Genomic DNA, 19,089 nt, shown 5'->3' on the forward strand with positions numbered 1-19,089 from the left:
TCTGCATCAGATAGGATCACCCTGGGCCCTTCCACTCCCGTACAAGGCCAGGAATCAGTGGAGCATGCGATTGTGGCGGATGAGCCGAACCGCTCCCCTCATATAGCCAGTGTGTCGTCCGACCATGGTGCAGGTGTCCTCTCTCGGCAGGAGACCATTGCACATGCCAGCGCTGGGACGCCTGCATTGCAGCTGCCACCACCTGCAGGCCACACTGCTTCCAGCCATGGTCACAGCAAGCATCCTGCGTTCGCACCCTCCAAGCCCAGAGGTCGGCCAGGCCGTCCCTCAGGGGCTTCTGCGCTTCCAGACAGTCAGCAAGCGTCCCCCAGCCTTGAGCCCGCCACTGGGGTCCAATTACGTAGGAGCAGCAGGGAGGGAAGGGGCCGGGCGCGAAAGAGAAGTCGTTCTCCCTCAAGGGGCCAGTTGTAGAGGGAGGTGCGGAGACGTTTGTTTGTCCAAATTCAAGGACACCCTCACCTGCTGTTATATTTGCAGAAGGTTTGTTGAGTTTTGCGGCTTTGCCGAACAGTTCACAGTTATTTTGAAAGTTATGGTTTCTGCTCACATTACGTTGTTTAGCTGTAATGAAAGACTTGTGTCAATAAACAGAAGTTTCAATGTTGCATGGTGCATGTGACTACTTTCAGTGATGCTGGTATTCAGAGGCCCTCAAACATCCAAAGTGCGCATGAGTTAAGACTCTCATCATTCCGCCACAGGGGTGTCGACAGGAGTCCAGAGGAGCCTCCGACGTATGGACCTTCCACTTTCAGCAGCCCTTCCATCTTCCTCCTCCTCCTCCTGCTTGTGCAGGGTCCGAGGGAAGGTAATGAATTGACGCGGTCGCCTATAAAGGGCATCAGTCACTTGCTGGATGCAACAGCGGACTGCAGCCTGAGCGACAGTCGCATTGTCCCCAATGGCTGACTGAAAGGATCCGTTGGCATAAAAATGGAGGTCATCAGTCAGTTTAGCCATCACAGACAGAGAGGTTCTGCAGCGTTCACGCGGCTGCAGATCCTGACCAAGCAGGTGGCACAGATCAGTAACAATGTCCCTCCAGATTCGGAGCCTTCGCAAACACTGCTCCTCCGACATGTCAAGGCTTGTCACCTGCTGCCTGAAGACCCTCGCAGCATCCCGTTGGATTGGCCGACCTCCATTGCCCCTCCTCATTCTGGCCAATCCCGGCCCTCTCTCTGCCCCTTCACAGTGTTGGGCGATGAGGCCGTCGCCCTCCAAACAAGCTCCCATTCCGATGCCAGTTGGTCAAAAGGCTTTTAGGTGTAGTGCTGCAAGTGCTTCGGACAGGGTTGAAGGTCCCAAGTACTGTAAAGCTAAATTCCCAGAACTCCGCTCCACATTAGCTCGCCAACTCTCTCTAGCAGTGATCGCAATGAGCAGGCCAAGTGGCAGAAGATTCTGCACTAGAGATGTCCCGTTTAAATAGCGCCGCCTTACTCCGAGAAGGGCCTGTTACCCCTCCCTCAAACTGTCACTAATAGCGCTGGGCGCTAAGGCTCCGGGCGCCACCCAATATGCGCTCAGGCACTCCTAAAAGGCGTTGCACACTGAAATGACGTCATGAGCTGCTTGCGCTTGCGGGCGCGCGCAAACACTTAGCACAGGCGCTAAATGTATAGTCAATATCTGAGTTGGCGCTATCTTCACAGCCTTCGCCCCAACTCTAGGTCTCTTTAGGCGCTCAGCGCCGGCGCTACCAACCCAATTTCTAGGCCCTAGAATCATAGAAAGAGGCTATTTGGCCCATCAAGTCTGCGCCGGCTCTTTCAAAGAGAAATTCAGAGTAGTCCCACTCCCTCGCTCTTTCCCCATATCCCAGCAATTTTTTTCCTTCAAGTATTTATCCAAATCCCTTTTGAAGACTACTATTGAATCTGTATCCAGCCACCCTATCAGTTGTATTTTTGCAATTACATGAATGCTGTCCTTATTTTATGCTATGTGGACTCAATGCTACAATGACTGATATTGTACTTGCACAGGAATTCATGTGGAAAAGTCAACTTCAGGTTGACAAGCAGAATGCAACTGACATGAAGACAATTCTACACCGTCAATAAATTAACTCTGTAATTGTAAATCATCACCATTTGTATTTGCCAATAGGATCCCAGAAGCCAGGCCTGTGGGTGTTGCAGGGCCCTAAGGTCGCTTGCTTGTAGTAACTGTAGAACTTCAGCATTAGCTCATTTGATGGTTGAAATGAACCTATTTAATAAGACATTTCAAACATTTAATTAGTCAAAAATTTTCACTTTTTAAAAATCAGTTAAAATCTAATTCAAACAGCTGCAAATAACACTGCAAATGGAAAGTCACTATAACAGTATCAACAAATCTATAACGTATTACATCTGAACAGACAGTAACACAGTCATCAGATACCCAGCCTAATTGGTACATTAGCTGTTACAGACTAGCGAATTAAAATCTAGCAATTCTAGATTCCTGGTAGATCCATGGGTAAACTAGTAAGGTACTGACCTATATCAGTGTGGTCCAATACATTAGCCACATGTGGCTAATTGGGACTCCAGATGTAGCTAATGCATTTTTGAATAGTAAATTAAAAAATGAGTCATAGAGACCATCATTGGGCATGCGATCTCAATGCTCGTTTTTGCATGGCGTACACGAGTACTTTAACCATTCTGTGCGTTTGTTGGTAAAATGTTAAGACAAAAAATGAAAAGCAGAGTCAAGTGTTTTTTGATCGTGTGTATCCTTTACTTCCTTGGTTACTGCTTACAAGTACCTGTTGAAATAGTGTGCAAGGCGGGTGAAATCACTAAACTTCAGCACCTTGGAAACTACGTTTGCCAACCCTGCTGATATTGCCCGGGAGTCATCCATAAGAACATAAGAAATAGGAGCAGGAGTAGGCCAATCGGCCCCTCAAGCCTGCTCCACCATTCAATAAGATCATGGCTGATCTGATCCTAACCTCAAATCTTCTATCACTCTCCATCCACCCGAACCCATGTGATCTCCCGGGAGAGGTGAAAAACCAGATAAAAAACCCAATGGCCAATTTGGGAGAAAAAAATCTGGGAAATTCCTCTCCGACCCATCTAGGCGATCGAAACTCATCCAGGAGATCACTCTGTCCCTATATTTTCTACAGTACTTACCTTCTGTAAAGGTGATCTCCACCCCAGCCAGGAACAGGAATAAAACCATCTCCTGAAATCTAACACAGAATTAGAACACAAGAAGTAGGAGCAGAACCAGGCTACACGGCCCCTGGGCCCGCTCCACTACCCACAGGGCCATGACCATTCCGAACCTAGACTCATGTCCAAATTCCTGCCCGCTCCCCGTAACCCTCAATTCCCTTTACTTCTAGGAAACTATCTATTTCTGTTTTAAATTTATTTAATGATGTAGCTTCCACAGCTTTCTGGGGCAGCAAATTCCACAAACCTACCACCCTCGGAGTGAAGAAGTTTCTCTTCATCTCAGTTTTGAAAGAGCAGCCCCTTATTCTAAGAGTATGCCCCCTAGTTCTAGTTTCACCCATCGTTGGGAACATCCTCACCGCATCCACCCGATCCAACCCCTTCACAATCTTATATGTTTCAATAAGATCGCCTCTCATTCTTCTGAACTCCAATGAGTAGAGTCCCAATCTACTCAACCTCTCCTCATATGACCACCCCCTCATCCCCGGGATTAACCGAGTGAACCTTCTTTGTACTGACTCGAGAGCAAGTATGTCTTTTCTTAAGCATGGACACCAAAACTGTATGCAGTATTCCAGGTGCGGTCTCACCAATACCTTGTACAACTGCAGCAATACCTCCCTGTTTTTATATTCTATCCCCCTAGCAATAAAAGCCAACATTCCATTGGCCTTCTTGATCACTTGCTGCACCTGCATACTAACTTTGAGTTTTGTGCACCAGGACCCCCAGATCCCTTTGTACTACAGTACTTTCCAGTTTCTTGCCATTAAGATAATAACTTGCTATATGATTTTTCCTGCCAAAGTGCATAACCTCACACTTTCCAGTATTGTATTCCATCTGCCAAATCTCTGCCCACTTACTTAGCCTGTCTATGTCCCTTTGCAGGTTTTTTATGTCCTCCTCACTCACTACTTTCCCTCCCATCTTAGTATCATCTGCAAACTTTGATATGTTACACTCGGTCCCCTCCTCCAAATCGTTAATATAGATTGTAAAGAGTTGGGGACCCAGCACTGACCCCTGCGGAACACCACTAGTTACTGATTGCCAGTCTGAGAACGAACCATTTATCCCAACTCTCTGCTTTCTGTTAGAGAGCCAATCCTCCACCCACGCCAGAATATTACTCCCAATCCCGTGATTTTTTATCTTGAGCAATAATCTTTTGAGTGGCACCTTGTCAAATGCCTTTTGGAAGTCTAAATACACTACGTCCACTGGTTCCCCTTTATCCACCCTGTATGTTACTTCCTCAAAGAACTCAAGCAAATTTGTCAAACATGACTTCCCCTTCATGAAACCATGCTGAGTTTGTCCTATTAAATTATGTTTATCCAAATGTCCCGTTACTGTCTCCTTAATAACGGACTCTAACATTTTACCAACCACAGATGTTAGGCTAACAGGTCTATTAGTTTCCAGCCTTCTGCCGACTACCCTTTTTAAATAAGGGTGTTACTTTAGCAGTTTTCCAATCTGCTGGGACCTTTGCTGAGTCCAGGGAGTTTTGGAAAATTACCAATGCATCCACAATCCCTAACGCCACTTCCCTCAAGACCCTAGGATGTAAGCCATCAGGTCCAGGGGATTTATCCGCCTTGAGTCCCATTATTTTACCAAGTACCAATATGGAGCGTAAATCTCCTGGGCATTGCTGCTAGCAGCCCGAGAGAACTTTGCCCTTTAAATTTTTCGCTGTAGCAGTTGAAAGAGGGTGAACATAAACTCGGGGACAGGGGATTGTGACTCAGGGTGGGTGGGGAAACGGGAGAATGGAGGGTCGGGGAGAGAGGAAGACTGGGGATGAAGGATTGGGGCTCATGGAGATTGGGGAATGAGGTGGGCATGGGGCCCAGCATTTCCTGGCAGAGCAGGGCGCAGCAGCAACATGGTGAGTACAAGCATATAGACTTTAATCTAGTCAATAGACAGATATCTAATGCTGTCAACAGCTAAGAAATCGAATTCTGAATGAATCTCACTAATTTATATCAATCTTAAACGATAAACTCAATTGTAAATTTATAATCAGCAAGCAGTTACTTCTGAATTACTGTGACATAACTGAACGGTCTTTGTAATTCCATTTATTTTGTCATGTAACCCTATCGCTGGTATACTCAATGGTTAAGTGTTGCTAACAATGATTCTAAGATTAATAAACAAATGTCTGACAACTTCTTTGGTAATTAGGAAGGGTTAATTAACTTACTCTGTAGCTTGTGCTAATTCCAATTGAAGGTTGGTAGTGTTAATGCTAATATAATCCAAACTGGTTGACGTAAAACAGTTCAGCAATCCAAATTTAGGTATCATTAACTCTTAGGCATAATCAGGGTGGTAAACCCCAGACAGCTCCTTGATGAGGAGTTAAGGTGACGGGTTAAAAATTTGTCTGGTGCCCTTGATAAATATTCTTGTCAGGATAATGACGGGAACTGATGGGGTAGATAGAGAGAAACGATTTCCACTATTTTATTGAGGTGCGTAGGACATGGGGGCATCGTCTAAATATTTGAGCCAGGCCTTTCAGGAGTGAAAATAGGAAACACTTCTACACGCAAAGGGTGTCGGACGTTTGGAACTCTCTTCCGCAAATGGCAATTGATGCTAGGTCAATTGTTAATTTTAAATCAGAGATGGATAGATTTTTCTTAACCAAAAGGTATTAAGGGATATGGGGCAAAGGCAGGTATATATGGAGTTGGGTCACAGGCCAGCCATGATCTCATTGAATGGCAGAACAGGCTCGAGGAGCTAAATGGCCTACTCCTGTTCCTATATTAATTCCAGTGTTCTTACAAAGCCAGCTTCTAATTCTCTGACACACAAGGTTGTACTAACTGGACAAGCAGCAGGAAATTTACTAGTGTTCTGTGCTGGTAAGTGGAGCTATTTAAAAAAAAACTCACCAAAACGCATGCCCATCTCAGTTCTACGCTTAGATATGTGGTGTGTATCCCGTTTAGTAGAGTATGCATACCACAGCAGACAAACATAAACTCTATATACAGTATGTGGATTTCTCAATGGTTGAGACTCTTATGCATGATGAACTTCCCGGAAATAGTGGAGAACCAAGGGTCTAGCGAGAATGAGGAACTGAAAGAAATTAGTATTAGTAAAAAAATAGTACTGGAGAAATTAATGGGACTGAAAGCCAATAAATCCCCTGGACCTGATGGCCTACATCCTAGGGTTTTGAAAGAGGTGGCTACAGAGATAGTGGATGCATTGGTTGTCATATTCCAAAATTCCACTGATTCTAGAACAGTTCCCGCGGATTGGAAGGTAGCAAATGTAACCCGACTATTTCAGAAAGGAGAGAGAAAACAGGGAACTACAGACCAGTTAGCCTGACATCAGTAGTAGGGAAAATGCTAGAATCTATTATTAAGGACATGGTAACAGGGCACTTAGATAATAATAATGGGATTGGGCAGAGTCAACACAATTTTATGAAAGGGAAATCGTGTTTGACAAATCTGTTAGAATTTTTTGAGGTTGTAACTAGCAGAATAGATAAGGGGGAACCAGTGGATGTGGGGTATTTGGATTTTCAGAAGGCATTTGATAAGGTGCCACACAAGAGGTTATTAAACAAAATTAGGGTTCATTGGATTGGGGGCAATATACTAGCATGGATTGAAGATTGGTTAACGGACAGAAAACAGAGAGTAGGAATAATCGGGATGGCAGGCTGTAACTAGTGGGTTACTGAAAGAATCAGTGCTTGGGTCTCAGCTATTCACAATCTACATCAATGATTTGGATGAGGGTACCAAATGTAATATATCCAAGTTTGCTGATGATACAAAGCTAGGTGGGAATGCAAGTTGTGAGGAGGATGACTAGCTCCATTATAGGCTTCAGTGTTGCTGGTCAAACTATAGGTCCCAATGTTTGACTGTTGTTGTCATTGTTCAGTTGGCAACCCTGGGATTGACCGTGGAATGAGGGGCCATTCAAGTGGGGGGAGTAAAAAAGAAATGTTGTAGGGGATAGTATCATTAGGGGGATGGATAGGGTTCTTTGCAGCCGAGAGCGAGAGTCCCGAAGGCTGTGTTGCCTGCCCGGTGCCAGGGTTAAGGACATCTCCTCTGGGCTGAAGAAGAACTTGGAGTGGGAGGGGGAAGATCCAGTTGTCGTGGTCCATGTTGGTACCAACGACATAGATAGGACAAGGAAAGAGGTTCTGCTGAGGGAGTATGAGCAGCTAGGGGCCAAATTAAAAAGCAGAACCACAAGGGTAATAATCTCTGGAATACTACCTGAGCCACGAGCAAATTTGGTTAGGGTAAATAAAATCAGAGAGTTAAATGCGTGGCTCAAAGACTGGTGTGGGAGAAATGGGTTTTGTTTCTTGGGACACTGGCACCAGTACTGGGACGGGAGAGAGCTGTTCCGTTGGGACGGACTTCACTTGGCCAGTGCTGGGACTAGAATCCTGGCGAATCGAATAACTAGGGCTGTAGAGAGGGCTTTAAACTAATTAGTGGGGGGGAGGTTTCAAGAGAGCGAAAAATAAAAATGTCAGCAGAAAAGGCAATAGAACAAGGTAGCAGTGGGGGAATTAAAAACCAGAGCATGTCAGGAAGGGACAGAATGTATAAAGATAAAAGGTAGAGTAGTAAAGTGGGTAAAAGCAGGAATAAATTATCACAAAACCTATTTAAAAGTTCTTTACCTGAATGCACGCAGCATTTGCAACAAAATAGACCAGTTGACGGTAAAAATAACTACACATGAGTATGATGATCTGGTGGCCATTACAGAAACATGGCTGCAAGGTGACCATGACTGGGAACTAAACATCCAGGGGTATTTGACAATTAGGAAGGACAGACAGGAAGGAAAGGGAGGTGGGGTGGCTATGTTAATAAAGGATGGAATCACTGCAATAGTGAGAAGTGATATTGGGTCAAAGGATCAAGATAGTGAAACAGTTTGGGTGGAGATAAGGAATAATAAGGGGAAAAAGTCACTAGTGGGTGTAGTCTATAGGCCTCCTAACAGTTGCAACTCTGTTGGTTGGAGTATAAATCAGGAAATAGTTGGGGCTTGTAATAAGGGAACAGCTATAATCATGGGGGATTTTAACTTTCATATTGACTGGACAAATCAAATTGGGCAGGGCAGCCTTGAGGAAGAGTTCATAGAGTGTATTAGGGACGGGTTCCTTGAGCAGTATATAACTGAACCAACCAGGGGGCAGGCAATCTTAGATCTGGTCTTGTGTAATGAGACAGGATTAATAAAAAATGTCCTAGTAAAGGATCCCCTTGGAATGAGTGACCATAACATGGTTGAATCCAAATTCAGTTGGAGGGTGGGAGAGTTGGATCTCAAACCAGCGTACTAAGCTTAAATAAAGGAGACTATGAAGGTATGAGAGCAGAGTTGACTAAAGTGGACTGGGAAAATAGATTAAAGTGTAAGACGGTACAGGAGCAGTGGTGTACATTCAAGGAGATATTTCACAACTTTCAAGAAAAATATATTCCAGTGAGGAAAAAGGGGCGTAAAAGAAAAGACAGCCATCCGTGGCTAAGTAAGGTAATAAAGGATAGTATCCGACTGAAAACAAGGGCATATAAAGTAGCCAAATCTAGTGGGAGGATAGAAGATTGGGAAGCATTTAAAAGCCAGCAAAGAATAACTGAAAGATTAATTAAGAAAGGGAAGATAGATTATGAAAGTAAACTAGCAAAAAATATAAAAACAGAGAGCAAGAGTTTCTACAGTTATATAAAAAGAAAAAGGGTGGCTAAAGTGAATGTTGGTCCCTTAGAGGACGAGACCGGGAAATTAGTGGTGGGGAACATGGAGATGGCAAAGACACTGAACAAATATTTTGTATCAGTCTTTACAGTAGAGGACACTAAAAATATCCCAACACTGGACAAACAGGGGGCTATGGGGGGGGGGGGGTAGCTAAACATGATTAAAATCACTAAGGAGGTGGTACTCGGTAAGATAATGGGACTAAAGGCGGATAAATCCCCTGGACCTGATGGCTTACATCCTAGGGTCTTGAGAGAAGTAGCGGTAGGGATTGTGGATGCATTGGTGGTAATTTTCCAAAACTCCCTGGATTCAGGAAAGGTCCCAGCAGATTGGAAAACTGCTAATGTAATGCCCTTATTTAAAAAGGGAGGCAGACAAAAGGCTGGAAACTATAGACCAGTTAGCCTAACATCTGTGGTTGGAAAATATTGGAGTCCATTATTAAGGAAGCAGTAACAGGACATTTGGATAAGCATAATTTAATCAGACAGAGTCAGCATGGTTTTATGAAGGGGAAGTCATGTTTGACAAATTTGCTCGAATTCTTTGAGGACGTAACAAACAGGGTGGATAAAGGGGAACCAGTGGATGTGGTGTATTTGGACTTCCAAAAGGCATTTGGCAAGGTGCCACACAAAAGATTACTGCACAAGATAAAAAATCACAGGATTGGGGGCAATATACTGGCATGGGTGGAAGATTGGCTATCTAACAGAAAACAGAGAGTTGGGATAAATGGTTCATTTTCAGGTTGGCAATCAGTGACTAGTGGTGTTCCGCAGGGGTCAGTGCTGGGACCCCAACTCTTTACAATCTATATTAACGATTTGGAGGAAGGGACCAAGTGCAACGTATCCAAGTTTGCCGACGATACAAAGATGGGAGGGAAAGCAGTGAGTGAGGAGGACATAAAAAACCTGCAAAAGGACATAGACAGGCTAAGTGAGTGGGCAAAAATTTGGCAGATGGAATATAATGTTGGAAAGTGTGAGGTTATGCACTTTGGCAGAAAAAATCAAAGAGTAAGTTATCTAAATGGAGAGAAACTGCAAAGTGCTACAGTACAAAGGGATCTGGGGGTCCTGGTGCATGAAACACAAAGGTTAGTATGCAGGTACAGCAGGTGATCAGGAACGCCAATGGAATCTTGGCTTTTATTGCAAGGGGGATGGAGTATAAAAGCAGGGAAGTCTTGCTGCAGCTATACAGGGTACTGGTGAGGCCACACCTGGAATACTGCGTACAGTTTTGGTTTCCATATTTAAGAAAAGATATACTTGCTCTCGAGGCAATTCAGAGAAGGTTCACTCGGTTGATTCCGGAGATGAGGGGGTTGACTTATGAGGAAAGGTTGAGTAGGTTGGGCCTCTACTCATTGGAATTCAGAAGAATGAGGCGCGATCTTATCGAAACATATAAGATTGTGAGGGGGCTTGATCGGGTGGATGCGGTGAGGATGTTTCCACTGATGGGTGAGACTAGAACTAGGGGGCATAATCTTAGAATAAGGGGCTGCCCTTTCAAAATTGAGATGAGGAGAAACTTCTTCACTCAGAGGGTAGTAAATCTATGGAATTTGCTACCCAGAGAGCTGTGGAAGCTGCGACATTAAATAAATTTAAAACGGAGATAGACAGTTTCCCAGCTGATAAGGGAATAAGGGGTTACGGGGAGAGGGCAGGGAAGTGGGCGTGAGTCTAAGTTCGGATCAGCCATGATCCTATTGAATGGCGGAGCAGGCCCGAGGGGCCGTATGGCCTACTCCTGCTCCTACTTCTTATGTTCTTATGATGCAAGAAGGCATCAAGGGGTTATAGACAGGCTAAGTGAGTGGGCAAGAACATGACAAATGGAATATAATGTGGAAAAATGTGAAGTTATCCACTTTGGTAGGAAAAATAGAAAAGCAGAGTATTTTTTTAAATGGTGAGAGATTGGGAAATGTTGGTGTTCAGAGGGACCTGGGTGTCCTTGTACACGAATCAGTGAAAGTTCACATACAGGTACAGCAAGCAATTAGGAAAGCAAATGGTATGTTGGCCTTTATTACAAGAGGATTTGAGTATAAGAGTAAAGACGTCTTACTGCAATTATATAGGACCCTGGTGAGACCACATCTGGAGTATTGTGTATAGTTTTGGTCCCCTTACCTAAGGAAGGATATACTTGCCATAGAGGGATTCCTGGGATGGGGGGGGATTGTCCTATGAGGAGAGATTGAGTAGACTAGGCCTATATTCTCTAGAGTTTAGAAGAATGAGAGGTGATCTCATTGAAACATACAAAATTCTTACAGGGCTTGACAGGGTAGATGCAGGGAGGATGTTTCCCCTGGCTGGGGAGTCTAGAACCAGGGGTCAGAGTCTCAGAATAAGGGGTCAGCCATTTAGGACTGAGCTGAGGAGAAATTTCTTCACTCAGAGGGTGGTAAATCTTTGGATTCTCTACCCCGGAGTGCTGTGGAGGCTCAGTCGTTGAGTATATTCAAGACAGAGATCGATAGTTTTTAGAACATTAAGATAATCAAGGGATATGGGGATAGTGCAGGAAAGTGGAGAGGAGGTAGAAGATCAGCCATGATCTTATTGAATGGTGGAGCAGGCTCGAAGGGCCAAATGGCCTACTCCTGCTCCTATTTCCTATGTTCTTATGTTTCTTACGAAGTGTTTCCATGATGAAGCGTTTCCATGATGTAGTGTTTCCATATACATTAGACACCCAGGCTAACCAAAGAAAATGCCAGTATACACAGCCTGGAGTTACACATCTTACAATCCCTTCTGTGGAAAAGCATATTTGACTCCTCCTAGCAAATCAGAGAAAAAAGGCCACTTACCTGGTCTTGAAATGATGATTGAAAACCCACATCCGAACACCTCTTAGCGATGCTTACCTGAGTAACAATGACTGAATCATCACAATATTTTTTTTAAATTAAATTTTGAGTGCATTTTTATACTCATCAAGATGAGTGAATGCAAGTGTTGGGGTTTTGGACACCAAGATTCAAGATTCAAGATGCGCCAATATCAGAAATTGTCAGGTCAGGTTTCAGGAACAGAGCAAAGCTCCTTCTACTGTGCCCAAAGTCTAATGCTGGGAAACCTGAATGCTCATGTCTGAACGCCCGCTACTGTTATGGCCTCCCTGACTGAGAACGTTAATTTGGGCTAGATGGAGAGCAATTTTGTGCTTTCAGCCTATAATCATTCTGGAGTAGATTCAAACGCACATCCTTGTGGTGAAAAGATAGTATGCCAATTCACTGCACCAGCCAGATTCAATTAAAAACATGCACCACAAGATTCTATGAAGCAAAAGGAAATGGAATGCTAGAGCTTGGCTTGTGCCTTTAAAACATTTCAGGATAGAGAGTGAAGGGTTAAGCTGTGGAAACAGATGCCTATGGCAGGTATTACTCTTGGCTTTTAATAGTAAAGTATAAAAAGTGTTTCCTAATAAAGGGCTTTGATATAGTGTACAATGGTCATAAAAGACAATGGTATTTGCAATTAAATAATTGTAGAAATGACCGAATACTTTACCTTATTTGAGTTCAGAAATGTAAACGGTTCTTCACAGTTAGAGTTTCAATGGTTTAAAAGAAATGCATGAGGAATATATTTCAAACTATTAACATTTTACAGTCACTCATGTACATGCTAAATGTTCTAACACAAGGAGAAAAGAATGCTAGGGTAAAGGGACAATCATCAAGAGATCCTGCTCATGTTTCACAAGAAATTATTTAAAATGTTGAACAACCATCATTAAATCAAACAAAGTAAGTTTACAATTTGTTAATTCACTTCTAAATCTACATATTTTTTTCTATTTTCTTCATTAGCAACATAGGAAGGTACAGGACCAGAAAACACCATTGCAGTCCATCCAGCCACCAGCCATTCCCAATATCTAAGAAATATTCTATCACACAATCATTTTTTTCCTCAACGTACTTATCCAACTTTCTTGAATTTGGTTATGGTAGTGTAGTAGCTACGGTACTGAACTAGCAACTCAGAGGTCATGAGTTCTAATCCCACCATGGCATTGTTGTGAAACGGAATTCAATTATATTAGAAACATAGGAATAGGAGCAGGCCATTCAGCCACTCAAGCCTGTTCTGCCATTTAATTAGATCGTGGCTTAGCTGTACCTCAACTTCATTTACCCACCTTTGTTCCATATCACTTGCTACCCTTCATCGCATTCTCTCCTATGCCTGTATATAATTCTGTACATAACCCGCATTGTACTCTCGAAGGGGCTGAACCAATGCTTTGTATAAACAGAATCACTTCGAGATTTGTGCTCAATTTCTCTGGCTATACAGCCCAAGATCCTATTTGCTCTCTTTAAAGCTGCCAAACACTATGATGATGTTTTCAGTGATCTATTCACCAGTACTTTCAAATCCCTCTCCTGTATAGTGATAATTACCATTTAGCTTATATTCCCACTATTTATTATCCTTTCCCAATCTCATGATTTTGCATTTGTCCACATGACACCCATTACTTGTCAGCCCATTGTTATTAATGTTGCTCTGCTTTGTGAAAAATAAACTGAGTGGTCCAGCAGGGCAAATTTTAGCAGCTGTTAGATTACATAACGTTTTTAATCATGTTTTTACACTTAATTTAATTGGTTTTAGGGGATGGGACTATTTTCTACAAGATAACCCCAATTCCCACAGCACTCTTGGCTCAATTACCAATGAAACTAATTGCCAGTTTAACATCTTTATCTCGAATTTTAAGTATGCATTTGAAGTATCAATTAAAAATCTTCAGTTATCATTGGCCCGTAATTTGCAGTCAGCGGCAAGACAAAGGCGCTCGCCGCTTGCCCCAAAGCGATCTCTGTGGCGAGAAGTTTGCCTTTTTTGATGTTCAATTGAATTCAGTGCTCTGTAGTGCGAATCCCTAGTGCAATGCTGCTGTGACGTCAACAAGCTGTCTAAGCAGCCAATCACATTGCAGAATTCTCACAAACAGCAAACCAGGAAATAAGAAGCTGCTTTTATCTGGACTTTCTAAAAATGTTACAGAGAGTGAAATAAAGATTGGGACTCTCACATGGGGATAAGGTAAAACCTGAAATACCATTAACAAACTTTTTTTTGGAAAGTTTTTTAAAAATTGTAATTTTTGTCACAATGGGGAAATTTGACACTCCACAAATATAAAAAATGGAGTGACTGCTGACAACGAACCAGAAGCTGCGCAGAAGCATTCTGCACATAAATGTCAGGTCCCAAATATGAAAAAGTAACATTTCCCACAACAGACAGAGGACCTGATGGCGACAAGCACACTCGGCGAGAGTACAATAAAACTCTCAAGCTGACAACATCCTAATATCACCTTCAAGTCACAGTTCCTCATTAAATTGTACTGGAAGTTTTAGCAGTTCATTCCGATCAATTAATCACACCGCTGCCACTCTCTCTCTTCTCGCAATCTTTCTCCGCCCTCCCTCTCATTTTCCTCCCCAGTTTCTTTGTCTAGTGCTGCTCACGATCACTCCGCATTGTCTCTACTCTCTTTCTCAATGATCCTTTTCCCAGCCAATTAAATCCTAACATCCTGCGCCTGCATTCTGTTCACCAGCCGCGTGTTCAAACCACAACAGAGAACTTGATTGCGATAAACACACTCCATGAGAGTACAATAAAACTCTCTCAAGCTTTCAACATCCTAATATCACCGTCAAGTCACATTACAGACCTCACAATACCTGAAATTGTCACCCCTCACCTTTCTCTTTCATTAATCTGTGGGAAGTCCGGTGGGAACAAACAAAAAAATCACTGGAACTGCGCATGCGCAACTACTTTATGTCTTTATGTTAAGGAATATGGGCCAAAGCCAGGTATATGGAGTTAGATCGCAGATCAGCCATGATCTCATTGAATGGCGTAACAGGCTCGAGGGGCTGAATGGCCTACTCCTGTTCCTATGTTCTTACATTATTTAATTACATAAAATTTACAGCACAGAAACAGGCCATTTGGCCTAACTGGTCTATGCCAGTGCTAATGCTCCACACGAACTTCCTAACCCTACTTCATCTAACCCCATCAGCAGAGCCTTCTATTCCTTTCTTCCTCGTGTGTTTATCTATCTTCCCCTTAAATGCACCTATGCTATTCGCCTCAACTACTCCATGTGGTAGCAAATTCCACATTCTCACCATTGACTGCGTAAAGAAATTTCTCCTAAATTTCTTATTGGATTTATCAGTATCTATCGTGTATTTATGACCCCTAGTTTTGGACTACTCCACCCCGCTCCTCCTCCTCCTCCTCCTCCACAAGTGGAATTATCTTCTCTACATATACCCTATCAAACCCCTTCATAATTTTAAAGACCTCTATTAGATCACCTCACACCCTTCTTTTCTAGAGAAAAGAGCCCCAACCTGTTCAGGCTTTCCTAATAGTTATAACCTCTCATTTCAGGTATTATCCTTGTAAATCTTTTTTGCATCTTCTCCAGTGCCTCTATCTCTTTTTTGTAATATGAAGGCCAGAACTGAGCATTGTACTCTTAAGTGTGGTTTTTATCAAAGTTCTACACAAGTTTAACATAACATCTCTGCTTCTGAGTTTGATTCCTCTGGAAATAAACCCCAGGGCTTTGGACCAAATTTAAATTTCTGTTTCTACCAATAAAAAGTCAATGTCAAGATGAAGCAGAGCAGGGTAATGTATGAAAGATGCCTCATCAAAATAGGCCCATACAAATTAAAAATAATTTCTCAGGAAAAGGAAATTATACGTGGGGTATAAATAGAATACATCACCAGGCCTATAGTAATTAACGCTGACCATAATTCACTCACAACTGTAACCAGTGCCCCCTCCAATCAATTTCCCCATGTGTCAACACAAATCACGACCTGATTAGCCACTGCACATCATCGGTTTAGAGCGGTCTAACTCCGGGTTCACTTGACAGCTCCAGGTAGCAGAACAGATAATGAGGATGACAAGCTGGTTGAGGGAAAGGAGGAAGAGGTTCTTTAAACTCGGAGAGGAGAGTTTGTATATAGACCCAACCCTCTCAGAGCTGCTGTTAAAAACATCCCCGCCCCCATTAAATAATAATAAGAAAAATGCTTTCACCGTTTTTAGGCAAACTCTGAATAACACTGACAGCAGCTTCAAATCTTCTCTCGTGAATGGATTTAGTATCCGCCATCTTTTGCAGAGGAAGGGTGTCCAAACCTTCAGATGCTCTTCCCCCCCACCCAACCTTGACTTTAAAACAAACGATTTATAAACAAACTGACTAGGCCCGTGCGGGTTTCCGCGACAAAGCAAAGAGTAATGATCGGGCACAACTACCAGGGTTTTATCCGGGGACAGGGAGTGGGTGCAGCAGGCAGCAGGCAGCCTGTCAGTGCAGAGCTGCGGCCCCGGACATGGTTACCAAAGCGCTGTCTTTAATCCACCTTTAGATCAGGCAATCCGCAGCAAAATGTCTGGAGCCGCTCGCATCACCACCCGGGACGGTGGAGGGCGGCGCGCTGCACGTTGGGTGTCGTAGTTCTGGCAACCGCCGCTAACCCGGATTTAACCCAGCGCAGTGGAGCGGCGCGACTACAACTCCCGGCAGGCTCCGCGTGGACTTTTAAACCCCAACTGCGAAGTGGTCATAATCTTTGGGAACTGCAGGGTTTTTTTTTAACCTTTTCTTTTACACAGATTTCTGTTAAAGCCACTCATAGATTCACATTTTTAAAGTGCTATCATAAATAAATGTTTATACCACGATTATAATTTCCTTTTTATCCCTAAATTAAGTAAAATTTTGGATTTATTATTGTCAACTTGGTGCTAAACAAATAAAATTAAGAGACAAGAAAAGGCTATTTAGTCCATCATAATCTTTCTAATAGTCTAACTCTTCCACCATAATATCTTAATGCTATGATTGCTTTGAAATAAAAAGCTGGGTTTTTCTTATTAATATCATTGAACAATATCACACACTTCATTTCCTACATTACAACAGTGACTACACTTCAAAAAGTACTTCATTGGCTGTAAAGTGCTTTGGGACGTCTGGTGGTCGTGAAAGATGCTATATAAATGCAAGTCTTTTTCCTTTTTTCAATGAGATTTCCCCCTCCACCACTTTGTTGCAAGAGGGTAGTTTAAGCTTTTCTCACAAATCAGTCTCCTTTCCAATTGGGGACCAGTCTTGTTGCTCTTTTCAGTACCCTTTCTAATGCATATGTAACTATTTTATTTCACGATGACCAAAACTGAACACCAATGTGGTCTGACAGTACTACCTCACAGAATGTACCTACTCAATGTTTAAGTTTATTTTCTATTGCTACTTAAAGGCACATCGTCATCAACAATTTCTTTTAGGATAGCGGCATGTAACAATGGGGCCCATTCAGTGAAGTTTGAAATACGTGATCTCTAGATAATACAAGAGTTATTCTTGGATTGCTAGCAAATTCAGGAAAATCCATGTCCCTGGGCTGACTGGTCTTGTTTCTTTTCAGCTCACACACTATGACATTGAAGTAAACAGTAATATTAGCTATTCAAATATCAGGAATAGTATTAAATCTTAACTACCACATTAAATCCTAAAACACAATTTTAGAAAGCAATTTACACATGCTTGCCCTGCTGTCTCTTTTTTTGCATCTAATCTCTGTCCTGTTACTTATCTGAAGTTTAATCTTACTCTTTTCTACATATTCTATGTTGTAGAGTTTTGAATGTTTTACTTACCTTTCTACTTCTGCCTTGTGTTCGAACCATCCATTTTATGGCGAGAAAAACTTCAAGAAAACAGTTTTCCCTGGTTTGAAACCAGCTTTAACGATTGGTTTCTCATCAATGAAATGCTTATCCTGCTTTGATTGATCTGATTGATCATTGAAAGAATCTACTTTTATATGGCTCTTTATCAGATCTTCAGACATCCCAAAGCACTTCACCCACGTTCCTGATCTTCGGTCACCCGGTGCGGAGGGGAACAGGCAAGTTGGAGGACCTACTCGTAGGACTGCTCCTGGGCCTAACCAAAGTGGCCATTAACAGGTCCAGGCAGCGGACGGTCGACTGGCCCGATTGCCTGCCTCTCTTCGGCGGCTATGTTCGCGCCCGGGTGGCCCTGGAGATGGAGCACGCGGTGTCCGCCGGCACGCTCGAGGCCTTCCAAGACCGGTGGGTGCCGCGGGGACTGGAGTGCATCATCTCCCTGGCCGATGTTATTTTAATTTAGTTTGATAAGTTTTATTTAAAGTTCCTTTAAGTTACAGCTAAATGGTTCAACCACAAAAGAGACCAAAGCACTTCACATTCAATTTTGAAATGCAGTTACAATTGCTATGTAAGCAAACGCAGCAGCCAACTTGTGCACAGTATTCTGTATTACCTTTTCATTCCCTTAATAATCTTATGCCTCTCTATGATATTACACATAAAATGAAAGCCCATTTAATCGATTTTTGGTGATATTGATTGAGAAAACACTAGAAAAACTCACTGCACTTTTTTAAAACAGTATAATGGGATCTTCTACTTTCAACTAACCAGAAAGATGAGTTTACCATCTCATCCAAAGGATGGCATCTTTGGCAATGTGGCGCTCCCTTAGTACTGTATTGAAGTATCCGATTAGAATGACTGGGCCTCTCAGGCGGTAGGCCCGCATGTTCTACCAGCCCATCACCTGGGAGTTAAAATTCCCCCTCATATATCAGTGATCCTACAAACTGCTCAACATCAATTCATCCCATGATGTATTTATTGTCTTGAAATTAAGCAATATGTATATTAAGAAAAAAAATTCTAATCACATGCAATAGTGAATTTTGAAAGTAATTTATAAATTAACTTTGAATTCATGTACAAAAGCAAAATACTGTGGATGCTGGAAATCTGAAATAAAAACAGAAAATGCTGGACATACTCAGCAGGTCAGGCAACATCTGTGGAGAGAGAAACAGAGTTAACGTTTCAGGTCGATGACCTTTCATCAGAGCTCATGATAAAAGGTCATCGACCTGAAACATTAACTTTGAATTCATGTAAAGTGCTATCAGTTT

At 42.7% G+C, this 19,089-nt stretch overlaps 1 protein-coding gene across 6 annotated transcripts in view; it reads right to left on the minus strand.

Moving 5' to 3' along the window:
- acbd5a (acyl-CoA binding domain containing 5a) overlaps positions 1 to 16,546 on the minus strand; it is a 97,652-nt gene extending 81,106 nt beyond the window's left edge. Inside the window, exons 1-2 of one of the 6 annotated variants that reach the window (XM_085987714.1) lie at positions 16,465 to 16,546; positions 2,115 to 2,235 (exon numbers count right to left, since the gene is read on the minus strand). In XM_085987714.1, coding sequence (XP_085843840.1) covers positions 2,115 to 2,209 — 95 coding nt within the window. In that variant the 5' untranslated portion in view covers positions 2,210 to 2,235; positions 16,465 to 16,546. Of the gene's footprint in view, positions 1 to 2,114; positions 2,236 to 16,135 lie in introns of all 6 variants that reach the window. The other 5 variants (XM_085987709.1, XM_085987710.1, XM_085987713.1 and 2 more) reach the window with 5 other exon arrangements.
- Positions 16,547 to 19,089: the final 2,543 nt, after the last annotated feature.

The sequence above is a fragment of the Somniosus microcephalus genome, chromosome 5, assembly GCF_052327205.1.
Source record: "Somniosus microcephalus isolate GS21.2 chromosome 5, FLI_Smic_1.0, whole genome shotgun sequence".
NCBI classification, from domain to species: domain Eukaryota; kingdom Metazoa; phylum Chordata; class Chondrichthyes; order Squaliformes; family Somniosidae; genus Somniosus; species Somniosus microcephalus.